Source organism: Equus caballus, chromosome 11, assembly GCF_041296265.1.
Source record: "Equus caballus isolate H_3958 breed thoroughbred chromosome 11, TB-T2T, whole genome shotgun sequence".
NCBI classification, from domain to species: domain Eukaryota; kingdom Metazoa; phylum Chordata; class Mammalia; order Perissodactyla; family Equidae; genus Equus; species Equus caballus.
The window spans coordinates 44,534,091-44,552,529 of record NC_091694.1 but is presented as its reverse complement, the minus strand read 5'-3'; the positions used below and the strand labels follow the sequence as shown (position 1 = coordinate 44,552,529).

The 18,439-nt window shown below is 54.8% G+C and overlaps 1 protein-coding gene across 4 annotated transcripts in view; it reads right to left on the bottom strand.

Moving 5' to 3' along the window:
• ABR (ABR activator of RhoGEF and GTPase) overlaps positions 1-18,439 on the bottom strand; it is a 179,176-nt gene that overhangs the window by 39,137 nt on the left and 121,600 nt on the right. For all 4 annotated transcript variants that reach the window (XM_001504257.7, XM_070226438.1, XM_023653177.2 and 1 more), the window contains 9 exons: positions 17,013-17,073; positions 12,096-12,148; positions 11,375-11,515; positions 9,469-9,590; positions 7,735-7,900; positions 4,377-4,499; positions 3,932-4,007; positions 3,338-3,442; positions 2,262-2,336 (listed from right to left, as the gene is read on the bottom strand). In XM_001504257.7, the coding sequence (XP_001504307.4) occupies positions 2,262-2,336; positions 3,338-3,442; positions 3,932-4,007; positions 4,377-4,499; positions 7,735-7,900; positions 9,469-9,590; positions 11,375-11,515; positions 12,096-12,148; positions 17,013-17,073 (922 nt within the window). The remainder of the gene's footprint in view (positions 1-2,261; positions 2,337-3,337; positions 3,443-3,931; positions 4,008-4,376; positions 4,500-7,734; positions 7,901-9,468; positions 9,591-11,374; positions 11,516-12,095; positions 12,149-17,012; positions 17,074-18,439) is intronic.

Genomic DNA, 18,439 nt, shown 5'->3' with positions numbered 1-18,439 from the left:
AAGGGGCAGAGGCCAGAGGGTGGACGCACATGCCCCTCCCAGGCCCCAGGAGCTGCCTAGCTGGGCTGTTCTCCGTCGGCAGGCCTTTCCCACTGAGCAGAGCAGACGGAGCTGCCCCAGGTTGTGGCCAGCTGGTGGGACGCAGACTCACTGTCACTAGGATCAGAGCACACTGGGCTGCGCGTGCGGATGACAACGCCAGAGGTCAAAGCACCGCGGCCTCTGCCGGACCAGGGAGCAGGTCTGAGTGGCTGAGATGGAGGCGCGTGAAGTGCCGTCACCATTTATAGATTCTGGTGTGAGTGAACCCTCGTCAGGGGCCTGGGGATGGTTCATGGGATAAAGGGGAGGGCTTTGCACTGACAGTCGGGCTTTAGGTCCCAGCTCTGGACAGTCACCTAGCCCCCCGCCTCAGTGCTTCCACCTGGAAAGCAGGAACAACAACGGTGCCCACCCCCTAGGCCTGGCCACACAGATGTCAGGAGTTTACTAGGTCAAGAAGCCACAGCTGGAGGTGCACGGGGCCTAACCCTCCCCCGAGGCAGAATGAACACGAGTCAGGGTGAAGATCCAAGCGGGTCAGGGGGCCAGTGGAGGGAGGAGGTTAAGACAATCTGGAGGTGAGGAGAGATTTCATAGCAGCCCACCCCACGTCTAACCACCCGACCCAGTTTGGGAGGGGGACCATCTGCTCTGGGGGAGTGGGAGGCTCCACCGCAACGAGCCTACTCCCTGAGGCCCGACAGGAAGCAGAGGTGGGGGGCAGGACATCTGGGCACAGTCAAGACGGGAGGCCCCTGGTCCAGCTCAGCGGTCTGCAGACTTGGGTGTGTAGCAGCCCTATGAAGCTCACTAACCAGGAATATTCTGGGCAGTGCCCCCCGGAAGGGGATGCCATGGGTCTGGGGAGGGTCCAGGAAGCTGCCACGTGTACAAGCAGCACAGCCCCAGTGATGAGCACGGTGGTCCTGGCCACACGGAGAGAAATGCTGCTCTAAGGGGAAAAGTGTGGGCTGTGGTGTCGGCAGATGGGGATCCTACTCCACCACCTGTGTGACCTGCCTGGGTGACCCCGGGAATCCCGAGCCCTCTGGGCCTCAGCTTCTTCGTGCGTAAAATGGGAGGGATATCAGTGACTTCAGAGGGATGCCTGGAGGATCAGAGCTGGCAATGCACCTGAGAAGGCTTTGAACATGCCAAGGCGTCGTCCACGAGCTGGCCACGCTGTGTTTCCTCCAGCACCTAGTAGGGTACTCGGGCACACAGTGGGTGTCTAGAAGTTAACTACTTCATCTAGCATTTCTGAGCTCCTACTCATCCAAGGATAAGGAGACACAGTTCCTGCCCTCCAAGAAATCGTGGGAGTGAGTGGGAGAGGCAGTTTGAGTGACCAAACAGTAGGACGGGTGCTGTAAGCATGGTTGCCCTGGGGTGATGGGAACAAGGGGAGGGGAGGCCCATTCACCCCAGGACCCCAGGCTTCACAGTCCACATCAATCGAACAGCAGTTTGCGAGCCAGCGGCATAACCTCTGTGTGGCGCACTGCAGGGACAGAGGCGAAGGGCAGCCCTCACCCGCCAGAGAGGAAGGATCGACTGAGAGGAGAGCGGTCAGAAGCCCTGGGGATCTGATCCTGTGTCACGTTAAGTCCTTTTATCTGTGACTCAGTTTTCTCATCTGGCAAATGGGGAGAAACTATTAGCTATCTGACTCACAAATTCCTATGCGGAGAAAAATCAGATAAAAAATGTAATTATATCTTGTGAAACACTAAAAACTGCACAGATTTAGTAGATGGTGATAAAAAGGGGAGTAGAAGGGATGTATGTGGTGGTGTGCTGGTGCTGCACATACATGGTCACATTTAAGCCTGCTCCTAGGTCAGTGTTAACACGTGTGATTGATTGCCTTTTATGGAGAAAGAAGCTGAGGCTCAGAGAGGTTAAGACACTTGCCCAAGGTCACACAGCTTGTAATCGGCAGATGTGGGGTCTGAGTCCAGGATTTCAGACACCCGGGGGTTGGGGAGGGCTTGGGCAAGAGCAGACCTTGGAGACAAAGGTGGGGGACAATCCCCCTGCCAAGAGGAGCTGGTTCCTGGCCTTTGGGGGAGTGCCCAGATTTCAAGGCAGCTGGCAGACCAGAGCAGAGCAGGGGGACAGTGGGAGGCCCCATGAAATGGATCCACAGGGACTGTCTGTGAAAGGATGAACAACGGCCCCCCGGTCTCTTCTGAGGGTTGGTGGTCAGGGGCACTTACTGGCTGACTGCTTAAACCCCTTGGCAGAGTGGACGATGACATGGAGGAAGCCATACAGTCCTGGAGACTCGTCGTCTGCAAGAGAGGAAAGCCCCCAGAGCAGGTGACGGGGAGGCTCCAGCCCCACCTCACCCCAGGCTGGTGCCGGGCAGAAAGGGTGCGAGATGCAGTCCGATCCCTGGTCTGACAGCACCACCTGGTGGCCGGATGAAGAAGCTTCCAGAGCCCACTGCTTCCGGGAATGTGAGCTGGTGCCCGGGCTCCCTGCACTCAGCCTGGGAGGCCAGTCCCCTCCTCCTGGGCTAGGGATTTCGGACCTTTCCCAGGGCTCTTTCCCTCCTGCTCCGAGGCCTGACTATCTCATGGCAGCCCCGCTCAGCCTAGCCTTTCAAAGTGAAAATTAACCAAGTCACGCTGTGCCAGTGGAAGAGAGACAGGCCAGCTCTGCCTCCTCTTTGGGACACAGGGCAGGTGACCCCCCATCTGAGGAGGAGAGCTCACCTTCAAAACCCCCTCCCCAGGGTGGACCCCTTTCCAGCACCCATGGCCAGCAGGATTCCACCCACTCCAGGCCAGTTACCAGCCCCGACCACAGCTCTCCTCTGCTCAAAAACCTCCCATCAGCTCCTCAGCTTGAACAACAAACCCCCTTGCTTGGCATTCAAGGCCTTCCAACATCTGGTCCCTGGAAACTTCCAGCCTTATTTCTCGTTCACTCCTCTAATCCATCTACCCTTCCCCCCGACAGCACTGCCCTGCCCTGTTCTTCAGTCTTCTGCCTCTACTATCTGAGTACCTCATGAACGTATTAACAACACGATCCCAGTGCAGCTGGGTGCTAGATTCTTCTCTCAAGCCAGAGGGGGCCTGGGAGGAGTTGGGGCCATGTGGGGACCCAGCAGAGAACAAACCCTATTCAAGCTCTCTGTGTCCCCGGCAACTGAGTCGTCCCAGCCCAGCTGAGCAGAGATCAGCCATTTGTAGCCAAGTGTCTGGCTGCGTCCTTGTGGACGGCCCCAGCCACACCCTGGGAGCTTGGACCTGCTGACTGGGCAAGCTTGGGTTCCAGATCTTACCGTCTTTATTGCTGGTGACAGGAATGTTGTGTACAGTCCTAAGTTTGAAACAGGATCCCGTGAGCACCTGGAGCTCCACTGAGCTCAGGACAAAGGCCTGGAGATCTGCAGGAGGAGCCGAGAGAGAGGGGAACGTCACCACAGGTCCACTAGGACCTGCTGCTCTTCCTTGGGGGCTACTGTAGGACAAAAGCTTAGCTCGAGGGGCAGAGTTGGTCACTGTAAGGAAGGGAAAGACTTCTAGACATTCACATGTGGACAGTTGTGGGTGCTGTCAGAGGGGTAAGAATGGGAGAGTCTAACTAAAGATGCTCACGTATGTGTGTATGAGACAGCGAGAGCAAGAGAGAGAGATGACCCTGGGCTCTGGGTCCAGTCCTATCGCTAATTCACTGTATGCCTTCAGCAAATCACTCAAATTCTTTGGGCCTCCATTGGTCAGTAACACAGTTAAGTGCCACTTGCCCTGGCACCTTATAGAGTGACTGTGAGGGTTGAGGAGGAGAAAGTGGACATGAAAGTGCTTGAAAACACAGAAGGCCCATGGCTGCTATGGATGCCATCAGGGCAGTGCAGAGCGGGGCAGGACTTTACCCTTCTTCTGCAGTTTCTGAATGGCTTCTCTCCACTCGGACCTCTCATAGTCTGAGGACAGGAGGAACAGATAGCTCTGAAGAGAGGAGATGAGAAGTCAGTGGGGTGACCACAGTCAGGCCAAGTACATTCCTGGATTCTGGGGCCCCCAACAAATCTCCTTCTTAAAACCCAGGTACCCCTAGGCTTGAAGAAGGAGCACGGGGAGGGCAGCCTCCTTCCTGCGAAGCCTGGTGGCAGGAGTGGCGGTGCCAGTCAGGGCCAGCAGAGGGCACTGGCTCCACACCAGCAGGGAGAGGGAGTCCAGGGCTGGAGCCATGGCAGCCTCTTTGGGAACTGGGGGCCTGGCTCCCTGATTCCCACAGGTCAGGGCCAAGAACCATAGAGAGGGCAGCCCTGGATGGAGGAATGGGGCTGTCTTGCACCTATCCCCACCCTTCCTGACCTTTCCATTCCGATTGTGGATCCGAAAAGGGATTGTGGGGGAATTGAGCAGTAGCAAGAACTCATTCTCAAACATCTTCTTTTTCAGGCGCTCAATGGCCCGGCTCTGTCCTTTGTTGGCTTTCTGTAGGGGACAGAGGGCACAGATGGTTTCCCACATTCAGACTCCACTTCTTACCCAGCGGCTCTCAGCACGACATTCCTCTGTGTATCAATCGTAGTTTTTTCTTTTTCTGTATTTTATGATGCTTTGACATCCTGGGGGGCCTAGCTGGCCAGGGAGAAAACAACCCCTTCCAGAGCAAGCTAACTCCTAAGATAGCAAATGACTCCTCTGCAGGTGGACCTTTCATAGGCAAACCAATCAATCCTGAGTCCATGACCCTATCACCTCTTTTATCCAACTCACACACCATTCCCCTCCCTGCAAGGCCAAGGTACCTAGAGAGACCCCTACAGACAGCCGGCTGACGTTTTCCAAACTAACCAGTCCTAAGCTTTGCCCCTGCCCTGCCTTCCCTTCCCACAGAAAACTCAACACAGGCTCTGGGCCATGCTTCCCCCCACGCTCCTCCAGCCTCCTGCCAAGACCTGGTGCTTCCCCCATCGCCCTGCACGGTGTGATGGGCCCCTTCTCTTGGAAACTTTAAGTAATAAAAATCTCCTTTTGGTAGCATTAGCCTTTCTGTGTCATCACTCAGTCACCTCTACAAATTGAGACACCCTGCTTAAGAAGCGCAGACACCTTTCAGCATAAAGCCCCAGTCCTGGCCTGGCTCACGGGGCCTCCCAAGGCTGGTCCAGCCTCCAGACCCAGCCTGCTACCCCACCGCCCCAAGCTGCCCCCGCCGCCTCAGTCTCGCGGGATTATTCCCCTTTCTCTAACAAGCCACTCCCTCTTGGCCAGTGTCCCCTTCTCCTCCAATTTCTCAAGTTCATCTTTTATAAAGGACCCCTCCCTTTGATTAACTGCTATTCTGCTTCAAGTCTCAGGGCCAACGCCATCCTCAAGCTCCTCAGTTGGAATTCACGTCTGCAGAACTTTTTTACCCACGAGAAGGGCAAAACTGGAACGAAGGCTCATAGCCAGGGTTCTGACAGTGGGGGGAACGGGGCCTCTCACACATGCTGGTGGGAACATGATCGGAGGCAACCTTTCAGAGGTAAAATTGGCATTCAGTGCACAAGCCCTCTGCCCAAGACATCCTGCGTGCAGGGAATCTCCCAGAGAGAACACAGGGCAGTGATGTTTCCTGCAGACCTGCCTGTGAAGAGGAAAGAACCAGCAACAATCCAAATATCCAAATACGTCATTGTGCAGTCACGCCACGGAATAGGATGCTGCTGTCAAAAATAATCTGATGGATCCAAGGAGCTCTAAGGGTCACTGTTAAGTGGAAAGCTGAAGTTGCAAAACAGCACATGTAGCTTAGTCTCATTTAAAGAGACAAAAAACATTTATATACCCACAGATACACACGCCAGTATAAGCGTAGGAGATCTAGAAAAATACACCTCAAACTGTTAACAACAGGAGGTGAGTGACGATCAGTTTTATTGTCTACATCGCAGTATTGTACTTCTTGTTATAACAAGCCAGTGTTCCATTGGTGATTGGAAAAAAAATTGCAAGTTTAAAAAATTATTATCAAAAGAACAAATCACTGCTTCTTCTGTGACTCAGAGAGTGACACTGTACCTCTCCAGGGACTCTCGTCACATTGTGTCACATGCTGTCGTCTGTAATGGGCATGTCTGCCTTTTCCGCCAGACAAGGAACGCCGGGAGGCACCTGGCACACCCCTGCAGCCAGCAGCCGGTGGAGCTCAGAAAGCACTGGTTCGACTGAGCAGAAGGCTACATCTGCACACCTGGGGCAGGAGGGAGGGCACAAAGTCTGCTGGCTCCCAGGACCAGGTGAGAAACATGCATGCAGGATGCCCCTGGGGTGGGGATGGTGGGCAGTGCCAGATGGGGAACAGGCTCAACTGAGGGCAGGTTCAGGAGGAGCAGACCCGTGCTGGTCAGGATGCTCCCTCTGGGCAGATGCACCTCCAGTCAGACCCCTAGTCCTAAGACAGACAGTCCCCTGCCTCAAACATCCCTGAGGTTATCACTGTGGTCTTCCTCTCCTTCAAAGAGAGATGTCCAAGCTGAAATGATCCTTAGAGGCCAAGTATTCCTCAACAATCATTTACCAAGTGCTTATTTATCATGTGCTAAGTACTAGGGACATAACGCGGAAGAAAACAATCCTCACTAGGGTTCAAATTCTAGTGGTGAAAAGAGAAAGCTGACTGTGCAATGCTAATTCAGTACCAACACAGCAAAGCAAAAGGTAAACATCAGGAACCAGGAAGCAGGGCACCCAACCCAACTGTGGTGGGTGGACATCAGGGAAGGCTCCCCAGAGGAGGTGAGGCCTCAGTTGAGCCTGGATGGGTGAGGAAGAGAGATCAGGCCAACCAACCAAGCCCCTCCATGCCTTCCTTTCCTTCCATCACGGGGAAGGTTCCTCCTTGGGTGCATTCCTCTAGCCACTGTTTTCAAATATATGAATTTAAGACTACACACTTTCCTCTAAATAGCACTTTGGCTGCATCCCACGGGTTTTGGTATGTAGCGCTTTCATTTTCACACAGTTCTAAACAGGCTGCAGTTTCCATTTTGATTTCCTCTTTACCATGAAAGTTTTAACTTTCCGGACATCTACTTAACTATATTCTAGTTGCTGATTTCTAATTTTGCTGCACTATGGTCTGTGAACACGACCAATATGCTACCTTTTTTTTTTTTTTAAAATCTGAGATTTCCTTTGCAGCCTAAAACATGAAAAATGTCTGTGAATGTTCCACGTGTGCTTGACAAGAATCTCAGTTCTCTATTAGGCCCAAACTTCTATGTATTTTTAGATCAAGCATGTTAATTGTGATATTCAAGGCCCTTCTTTCCTTATTTATTTGCCTACTTGATCAGTCAGTTTCTGAGAGGTCTCCCAGGTCCTTTCTCATGCAACATCCTGCTTTTCCTTAAGAAGGCCTTCTTCTCCTTTTGCTGTCCTTTTCTACAGTGTTGGATACACACTGTTCTCCAGGAAACTTCCCATAATCAACCCCACTAAATTCTGAGCATGGACTCCTTGGCCCGCCCTCCATCTGCTCAGTGTGACGCTGCCATGGTCAGTCTTTCCCTGAGCACCTATACACTCGAGGCCTCCCACTCTTGCATTCTACCTCCCTTATCAGATTCCCAAAGCTGTTAACTTCCCCTCTCTCAACCTCCCCGGCACACCCGGTTCAAAGGGCCCCAGTAAAAACAGCCAACTTCCCTGTCCAGCTCAGACACCAGGCTCTGCTCACCTCCTTCTGGATTTCACTCTTAAGGGCGGAGATCTTCATTTTCATGTCCTCCAGCTCATGGTCTGGGAAGGGGTGCACCTGAGGACTGGCCTCAGACTCCTCAGGGGATGGAAACACTAGGTCGGCCAGGGGGATGTACCATTTGCAGTCATATTGCTGGTGCTTCCTGCAAACAAGCCAGGGGGAGACATGAGTCAGATGGAACTCGGCTCTTTAAACCTGAACTGCTGGAACCAAAAAAACAGCCTGAAAGGGATTTACTGAGCATTTCTCACAAGCAAGAACGACCCTTGTCCTTGAGGGGCCCGGTGGGGAAATGCACACATGGAGTAATGACAGTCGGGTTTGGGGGTCAGGCAGCAGCGAGGGCTCTGGCCCTTGGCCTTGCCGGTCTCTGCCCCAGTATGACTGATATTTTTAAACATCCCAAACTCCTCTAGGTGAGGAGCGAGAGTGGGCTCACACTTTCTCATCCCCACCCTCCCTTCTGGTCTATCCACACTTAGCTCATATTCACTATCCTTTAGGCTAGAGATGCAATACAAAGGTTATTTTGAATGTCAGCTCTGCTCAATAGAGGTCCCATGGGGTTAAGGTCTCCCTGGGTTGAGGATTATAAAGCCACATCCAAGCCTGGCGGGAAATAGTGCCGTGGTTCATTAGTAATGTCTGCCATGGGCAAAGGACTGAAGGCACAGGTGTGTATGCTTATCATGCCATCTCCACCTGGAATGATCTCACATGTGGGCTAGTTCCAGGGAGGCATCCCTTTACTGAAGCTCAGTAACCTCTCCTTCCCTCAATTCCCCCAGGACCTGGGTTTGCACCTCTCCTCTTGGTCCTTTAGTGCGGCAGTGAGCATATGGCTTGTCCCCCCTGGACTGCAAGGGAGTGAACCGGGCACATAGTAAGCGGTGTGGAAACGTGGGTGGAAGGACGTGTGATGAGCACCAAATCACCTTTTCTGCTCAGGGCACAGAGCAGATCCCTGTCCCGGGGGACGGACATGGAGGTGGAGAGAGGCTTTCAAATCAGATTAAAGGTCAAATCGCATCTCCTCCTCCTCTAGTTGTGCGACCTTAGGCAACTTACTTAGCTTTTCTAAGTCTTTTCTCTCATCTGTGAGATGAGGATAATAATACCTACTTTGTGGAGTTGTTGGGAAGATTAGAAATAATATATTCAAAGCATTTGTCGTGGCACCTGGCATGGCATAAGCGCTTAATAAATGGCAGCAGTGGATTTAATGAATATTCACTGAATTGCAGTTAGCAAAAATTTAGAGATACCTAATAAAAGGAGAATGCTTAAGTAAATGATGGCACATCCACTTGTAACATCATGCAGGAAAGTAAAATGATGACTACGATGATTAGGCAGCAACAGGGAAAACGCTTATGACGTGGGATGAAAAAAGCAAGAGCCCCAAATTGGGCATTCACTCTGATTACAAGTATATGAAAAAACAGAAGAACGTTTAAGAAAACTGGAAGGAAATATAGCAGCAGGAGACTGATGCTTCTGTTCAGGGGGTGATGGGTCTTTTTTTCCTGTAATTTGGTTATATTATCTTTATAACTAAAAATATGATTTATTTTTAGAAAAAGGCTACGTAGTAATTAATATATTTTTTAAAAGGAAAAAAAATGCAGATTGCCTCAGGTTGCTGGAGGGTACCCCAGGGGGCAGGGTCTGGTTCCACGCACCTTGCAGCCCGGACTCACGCACACTCACCCCGCGGATGTCTTCTTGAGCTTGGCGCACAGTAGGACATCCGTAAAGAGGAAGACATGTCGCAGCTTCCGGGAGCTCTCCGACACTTCCACCAGGAAGCCGTCCTTCACCAGCTGCCGCGTCTGAGGGAGATGGTACACCCACCCCCACCTGCTCAGGGGGAGTCAGCCCAGGGCCCAGCCTGCACCTGGGGCACCATCCGGGGGAGGGGGCTGCAGGGAGGGGCCGTAGTGCCTGGTGGTTGAGAGCACTGGCTTTGGGGTCTTTAATCCAGACTCTGCCACTCTCTGGCTGTGATCTTGGGCAAGTTCCCTGGCCTCTCTGAGTCTCAGTCTTATCATCTGTAAAATGGGGATAATGATGTCCGCCCCATAAAGCAGGACCATCCAGAGGGTATATGTAAAACAGCACAGTGCCTGGCGCATAATACGTGATCGACAAACGGTAGCTTTACACTTTTCCGCAGCTCCCACCTGGATGGACCCTAGTCCAGGGTGACTTGGTTCCTCCACGCTGGGGCACGAACACCCCCCAACCCTGTGCAAGAAGTTGATCTAGTTTCAGTTCCACCTGGGCCTGCAGCCCCACTCTGGCCTGTTTACGCTACCTCTGAGTAGATTTTCAACCACCCTGAGGTGGATGGGAGACCCCGGGCTACCCTCCGTGGGGCCGTAGCAGTGTCCTGGGGGGACCTGCAGCCATCTGTAACCTGGACTCTGGATGGCAAGAGCATTTTGCTCCATGCAGAACTGCCAGTCTCTTCCCTACCACCCGCAGAGCCAGGGGGCTTCTGGAGGGCTGTCACAATCTCTCCCAGCCTTCCCTATGTGTGTGATACACCATGTGACCTATCTATGTTGCAATAAATCGATGAGCATGTTGAAAGTATACAATTAAAATGACCTGAGACTGACAGTGCTCTAAGCCCTTGGCGATCTTTCAGACAGCCCCAAGTCAAATAAACTAGTGACGTTCCAAGGTTTACAAACCAGGGCTGGGAGGTGCACACAGAGATAGCTCTCTGTGCCCCATTAGTCACTCTCCAGACCCTGTCCCTCATTACTTCCCTCCCCAGGAGACACTGGAGGCTCGTAAATGTAACAAAGGAGCATAAACCCAGCCAGCCTTCATTCCTAAACGCCACTTAATTACCTCTCCCGGACAGAAAGCCCTGTATGTGGGCCAGGCTGCTGACCCACGTGGATATCTATCTCTCTGATTCTTCAAATTGCTTCCCCTCACTAGGGTGCCCCCACCCTCCCACCAAGAAGGGCCCCCAGGGAACTGCTGGACCACATCCAGGCACCCACCTGGGACATTCCAGCAACCTGGTAGCCTTGGCCACCTCCTGTACCAGCCTTTCCTGCTGTCGGGCTCACACCCCACCTCTGTGCACCTGTCCATGCAGGCGAATCACAGGCAGCTCGGAGCTCTCGCTCCCTCAGACTCCCCGAGCTCCCTCAGACTGAGCCATATCTTCCAGGGAACCCTGAGGACATCACACGCCCAGAGGAGGGTGTTGGCATTCAAGAATGAGATAGCCAGAGCCCCTGGCTTCTCTGTATAGGGAACAATGCATGAGACTTGCAGAAAGATAATGCTAGCTGAAGAATCCAGTTCCAACACTTATGGCCAAGAGACCTTGTGCCAGACCTGCAGCGACTCTCCAGGCCTCAGTTTCCTCTTCTGCCTCCAAGGATTATTATGAAGATTAATGAGATTCTAGACTTAAAGCTCTCAACCCAGGGCCTGAAGACCTCTCCTGGGCTGGACACCAGGGTCAGGGTTGGAGAGGCACAGAGGACAGGGCAGCAGTGCCCGTGTGTGCAGGAGAGCAGGGACAGGTAAGCTGGTCCGCTGCACCCTCCTAGCCTGGGGACGAGGCTGTGCTGGGTCCTGAGCTCACCTCCCCTTTGGGGGTTGTGACAGCAGTCCGGCGGGGGTCAATGTCCTCATTGATGCTGGACAGGAAGTTCTGGGAGATACGGAGGGCATCCTGCAGCAGTGGGTAGTCTGGGTGATCCACAGGTGTGTGCTTCAGCAGGTCCTGGGAAGGGATGAGGTAGTAAGTTGGGGGGAGCGGTTCTGGGGCTCAACGAGAGGCAGTGGGGAGTACTCAATTCTCACCAAAGGAACTCTGAGGGGCGCTCAGGGACCCACACTCTAATCTGGTCATGCCTGCAAAATCTGGACTAAAGATTAAGGTCAGAGCAGAGGAGTGAGGGCAGTGGTGCCCCTTCACTCCTCCTGCAGTCATCACTCTTCTCCCTGGCAGGGGAGCCAGGTGGAGTCTCATCTCGCCAAGCAGCTGGGGAGAGAGCCTGCTACCCATCCCACAGCTGCTCCAAGGACACTGGAGACCTTCGGGCAAGGGATGGGGAGGCAGGAAGTGTCTGCCTCCTAGGGAGCATTTGGCCAAATGTCAAGCTTAGTGGCCAAGCTATATTTAGGCCCTGGCCCTGTTGGCATGGTTACCACAGGCCAGGCAGGCGCAGTCGGGGCACAGGGACCCTCAGCCCAGCTCCCTAAACGGGCTGTTCTCAGTGACTCCAGCACCCTCCACCCTAAGCTCAGTCTCCCACCAAACTCCTAACCCCTCCCTGGCCATTCAGGGGGCCGACACTCACGTGTAGGACCAGGGTGCTCCTGGTGACTCGGTCAATGGGCTTGTAGAGCAGAGCTGTTGGGCAAGGCAGGGAGAAGGAGAGAGGACAGATGAAATATGGGAGCAGATTGCGACCTTACAGTCCAGTCTTTGCCCCCGACTTGCCTCACTTCCCCCCACAGACACCCACTCGCAGGAAGCCAGAGCGGGTTCCGCAGCAAGCCGCACCTCTGTTCTCCCTTCAGGGCAGGCCAGACAACACCAACAGGGGACACGCAGCCCTGCCAGCCCAGGCCCCTCCCACCTGCCTCCTCATCTCATCTCTCATCAGACGTGACTTCTTCGAGGGCCATTCCCCAGGCCTGTCCTGGCCTGCAGGCTCAGAGTGGATGCAGCTGCTCCTCTGTACCCCTCATCCTGAATCACACAGCTATGCCTTGCCTCTCCCCACAAGAGTGCCAGCATGCCCTGGGTCACACTCAGGACCCCAGAACGTGGGAGGGAGACATGCTGTTTTTCCAGGAAGGGTGGCTCCCCCATTCCCGATCATTCTCATAGCCCTCTGGTCCAAGGCCTGGCACCGCCAGCTGGGAAGCAGGTTTCATTCTGATCCACACAGCCTCATCTCCCTGAGAAGGCCCCACTCCAGCCCTCAAACCTCTAGACAAAATAGGACAGGCTGAGGGCCAGGGAGGCAGGCCAGCTCTCCACAGAAAGATTCTGCTCACAAGCAAGTGGCAGCTGAAGGAGCAAAGATTTCCTGAAGGAATTCAGGTGGGGCCTCTGGGAGGCTGGGAAAATGCAAGCTCAGCAGACCCCCCATTTGCCACACCCCTTGGCGACCAGGACACCAAATGAGGATTGCTGGGATTCAGCAGGGACAGGTGGAGGCAGCAGGTGGCCCACCAACACTTCCTGCAAGCAGCTGTGCCCTGCCCCTCCCTCAGCCTCAGTCCTGCACCTGGACGCCTCTGTCCATGGGGTCATGACCTCTGTCCTCCTGCCACAGAAGCAGTAAGAGGCAGGATGCTGGTCTGGGAAGGAGCACCCCAGATTGCATCTCCCACTGGACTAGGTTGTGACAGGTCTCAGAGCTGATACTCATGCCCTAGCCAGCCCCCAAACCAAAGAGTCCCCTGAAGCCCTAGATATAAGTCCCCTGTGCATTGCTAAGCAGATACTTTGGGGAACAATCTGCTGGCTACAGAGAAGATGCAGTCTCAGTGGTGTGCCACAGCCTTATCTGCAGTCTGCTTGGCTGCCCATTAGAAGCACTCGGGGAGCTCTTAAAAGGTACAGCTGCCTGCCCCTCTCCTCACCCCATCAACTGAATCCCGATCTGCTGGGTGGAACCCGGGTATCAGCATCGTTAACAAGCTCCTTTGCTGATTCTGATACATAGCAAGGATTGAAGACCACTGCTTTATGCAAACACTTCCCATGACTTATTTGTAGCACTTTCTTAATTTAGCAATTTCTACAGACCCTCCCCACAGGCTACGGGAGCTAGAATGGACAGAACGAGCCTTGGGGTATCCTGGGACAATGAGGGTAGAGCCCAGTTACCAGCCCAGGGGGGACCCAGCACTGAGGCTGTTTAGGGTACCCACCTGTGGCTTAGCTCATCTTCAGGGAGGAAAACACCAGACCCCGAGAGCCCCAGAGACCCAAGAGAAAGTGCGAGTTCAGCTGACACCTGCCGGGGTGGGCCCTCGAGTTCCAGCCCGGGGAAAGCTGATCCTGCAGTGTCAGCTCCCTGCATCCCTCTCTCGGGTCCCAGGAGGAAGAGGTTTCTGACTAAGCTCAGAGATCTGCACAAATGGTGGGTTGGGTTTCAGAGGGGTTATTAATATGCCTGAAGTCACCTCAAGAGTCCACCTGACTGGGGCTGTGGAATGAGTCCTGCCACCTCGGCGCCAGGTGGGGAGGGCTGCTGCAGGACAGGCGGGAGAGGCAAGTGCAGGGAGAAGGCCCCGGGGGCCACAGTCAGATATAGGGGGAGCCAGGGGAGGAAGAGTGACCCCGATGTTCCCCAGGGAGGCATCCTCACGGCCCCTGCACACCTGCTTCCCCTGAGAATGCAGGGTGAAGAGCCCACCTTTTCCCCTCACCTATTCCTGCCCCTTCATCTGTTCCACGGCTCCGGCAGGCTGGATTCCCCTGCCCCTGCCCCTGCTTTCCCCATTCTCTCCACCTCTCACCATGCCAGTCCCATTCCTGGGATAGACACCATTCACCAAGTTGCAATGCCTGTCTCTCCTCCTCCTCCAGGAAGCCTTCCCCGACCAGTGCTCTTGCAAACACCACCTACTGTGCCTACAAGTCAGATCAGTGACGTGAGCAAGCTGGCCTCTCTCTTGTTTGCTGGGTACTGACGGCACTGTTTCACATGCGTTATTTCCTTTGATTAAAAAGGGAAGCAATTATCACTAGCCCCATTTTACAGATAAGGAAACTTCTCTAAGGCACACAGAAGCTATGTAACTTATCCACAATCACAAAGCTGTAAGTGACAGCTGGGTTTGAATTTAGATCTACCCATGCTCCTAACTTTGAGCTGCCCTCTTCCCTAGGGGAAGGCACTTCTGCCAAAGCTCTGTGACCCGCCGGAGCATTCTCGGAAAGATTCACCAGGAAGGAGTGGGTGAGCTTGCCTCTCTTGTTGCCAAGGAGAGCCCCCTCCTTAGGGGCCTGGGTCACCCACGACTTCTCTTTGCATCCCCCCAGCATTTGGCACGGAGCCCTGTAGAATGAGCGCTCAGAAAATAACCATTAAAGCAAACAACTCCAGAGTGAGCCCCAAGTTGCACCATCTCCAGGGGACCCCCAGAACCAGCATCCCTTGGAGGAGCTGAGAAGATTCTAAACCGAGTGGTCAGCCAGGGTTCATTCAATCCTCACTCTCCACTCCGAAGCTGACTTCAAAGACGGCATCGCAGGGACCAAAAAAATCCTGAACTCCAGGCCAAGGGCCTGTTTCACTGAGACTAAGCTTCCTTTTGGGGAGAGAAGAGGAAGCAAAGGGCCAGGTTCGTTTCCTTTTTTAGGGACGCAGAATTGAGACTCAACCAACTCCTAGGCCAGACCACAAAGAGCACTTCCCCTCTGATGTTCAAACAGACCAACGTCAGGTCCAGCTCTCCTCTTGACCCCGGCCATCAGGATCTGAACCAGGGGCCAGGGACACAGGACAGCTTCTGCCCAGCGACTAGTGTTCCCCTAGCTGTCCTGCTGGGGCAGCTGGAGAGGGGCTGCCTCAGGGCTTACCTCCATCACGCTGGTCTTTGACACAGGACAGCCTGAGGAGGTGAGGGGACGACAGCCCCTTGGACACAGCAGCCTCTGAGAAACAGCCAAGGAAACCTCATCCTCTCTCCTCCAGCAAACTGCCACCCCCCTCTGCCTTGACTAGGAGCTCTGGGTTACCACGGAGATGTGAAAGCAAAGGGACTGAGAAGGGTGCAGAACAAAACGCCTTGGGGGAGGGAAAAAGGTCCTAGAACCAGTCGTCTGCCACTCCAACACACAGGGGCCCAGAGCAGCTGGCCTGGAAGCAACACGTGACCCCCACACTCCAGCCAAAGGCAGCTTGAGTCATCCCTAAGGCGCTCCCTGCCTCAGAGAGCAGGGCCCCCCCGGCGTGCAGACACCTCCTTGTCCAGGCCTGCTTCAGCCTCCTCTGAGCACCTGCCTGGCTGACAGCACGCGCCTGGTCCAGGACCCCCTCGCTGAGGGAGCAGCAGAGGCTGCTCTAGGTCCCTTCCATCTCGTGGTGGGTGTGTGACCTTCACAAAGCAGCAACCTGCCACACCCCCCTCTCCTGCCAGCATTTACCGCCGACCTTCTGCGCTAAGTGCCAAGACCTCAGCTCGAGGGTCTCCGGGGGCTAGAAACCAAGCCCCTGGGAGCACCCAATTCCTTCCTGCTCTCCCAACCGCATGCACATTCTTCCCCCGCCGCGTTCCGCGAGGAGAGAATGTCGCGAAGACAGCGTGCGCACTCTGAGCACACAATACCTCCTCTCCTCTCTCCGGAAACAAAGAAACTCCCAACTTCTCCCTCCAGGCAGGGCTGGCGCCCTCCTGGTCCAAGGCACTGCTGTCCAGGCCATCTGTCACTCTCTGACTGGCCCCTGCTGACCCCTTTCCAGCCCCAGGTTGCCATGCCTGTAGGTACAGCCTTGTCACTTTCCTTAACAGCCTCTCCAGGAAGTTGCCCACTGCCTCTCAAGCTAAGCCACGAATTCCCCACAGATCCTCAGAGGTATCTGGACCCTTTTAGCCTGGTCCTTCCATTTCTAAGCCACCCTGCCCCAAGTGGACCCCAGACTTCAACTCCAGGCTGGAAGCTGACTGGAATGGGGGTAAAGGCAGATCCAGCCACTTGTGCCCCCTCTCTTCCCTGCTGCCCCCAAACCCTGATGGCCACATTTAAGCCCACTCCAGCCAGCCCCAGAAGCTGGAAGATACGCCACCTCCCAAGAGTGGGGGCCTGGGTTACCATAGGTGCAGTTACAGCAGAAGCGAATGATGAGGAGAATTTCCATGGCAGCCTCGGTCCCCGCGGCAGGAGCATGTGGCCATTGCTCCCTGGCTCCCATCAGCAGCCCGGCCACTCAGGCACCTTGCCGGCTGCTGCTGCACAGCCTCCAGAATCAAGCAGCCGCTTCCGAGTGCTCCTCTAGCAGGGGGGGAGGGGAGGGGAGGGGAGGCGCGTGGCGAGGCGGGAGAAGGAGGAGGAGGAGGAGAGCGAGCCGCCTACTGGCATCCTAAGAAGGAGCACGTTTGTAGCTGGCCGGCTGCCTGGGGACAGAGGCTGGATTCCTCGCGTGCACGAGCTCACACACACTCACACACACACACTCACACAAGCAGGGCACCGTAGTCCACAAAGCCAGACAAAGGAAGGTGACTCTTATCCAGCCTGTTCCCCAAAGTACCTTCCATGGTGACTGACGTGTGGCTGTCCTTGGAGTCCTTCGGACCTTTCACTTTGAGTTCCTGACAAACAGAGGAGAGGAATCATTACCTGGCCTGTCCCCTAAGCCTCCCCATCCCCCACTGTGAGCATGGCAGGAGGAAGGGCTCTGAGACCCAGGGGAACAAATGTGAGAAGAGAGATGAAGAACAAGGGACACGGGCCTCCCTCTGCCTCCTTGCTTCCCTGTACCACACCCACCGTCTCCTTGAGCCTTGTGGAGTCCAGCGGCCAGGTGCAGGAAAGGAGAGGCTCCAGGTAACAGAGGACGGCGATACTGATGCCTCTCAGCCCATCCATGAAAGCCCCTCCCTGGCGACTCTGAGAGCCTCCAGAAAATGAGTGGTGGCAAGAACAGGTCCCCCATCCTCCACCCAGGGCTCCCCCCAGCAGCAGCCACTACTTAGGGGTCTATACACAACAGCTCAGGGCACACAAGGTTTGAGTGGATGAGCACCTGGGGTACCAGCTGATCTTTGGGGCAGGAGCAGCCCTTGAGATAAGGAGCGAGGGCTCCCGCACACCTGCACAGGGGGAAGCAGGATGGGTGCGCTTGGGGCCTAGAGGCTGAGCCCCACAGGGCAGTCCAAGCTCTAGCCTACCCATATGGAGAGGGGGTCAGCCAGCCCCCAGCCCCGCCTGACACTTGCCACCCACCAGTGCCTGTGCAAGGCACCAGACAGGAAACTGCAAGGACGGAGAGGAACACCCCTCCTGGATCCATGCAAAGTGACCGTGTACTAAGTGCTGGAAACAGGCTCCAGAGAGGGCTTATCTGATCCAAACCTCTTTTATCTGCCTTTAGAAAGAGAGGTTCCAGCTCCAGCCCTTGCCAAGGGACCAGTGTGGCCTCCAATTGGAGCTGTAATGCAATTCCCACTTGGAGGGCTGAGCGCTTGGAGTGGATCTCCAAGGCAGGTGTCGACAGGAAGGTGGGGGTGAGGTGAGGCCCAGGCCCCCAGGTGATGTTGCCTGCTCTCCTTTGGAGGGAGGAAATGCCCGAGCAGAGGGAGCTCCACATTTCCTACTCCTGCCTCAAGCTCTTTCCAGACAGAGACAACCCCGAGGGACTGAGCCTGGGGCTTGGGGGTGAGGGTGGGGATATGGAGAGGGGGTTACTCAGCTCCTCGAGGTTCTGTCTCTCTCTGGCTGGTGTCTGGCTTCCCAGCTTTAGGGAATTTTTCTCCATGCCCCCTCCAGTACAGCCTAGAGGTATGAAATCACTCCTGCTGCAGAGGAAAAGGGCCTAATTGCAGTAATTAAGTGGTAGCGCCAGTAGGAGCCAGTAGGAAGCAACAGCATCAGCACATGAGTCAGGATGAGAAGCCACCTGGCAGCAGGCCATGGGCCTGGCTCTACCCTTGGGGACTGCAGGCATTGAGAGGTACC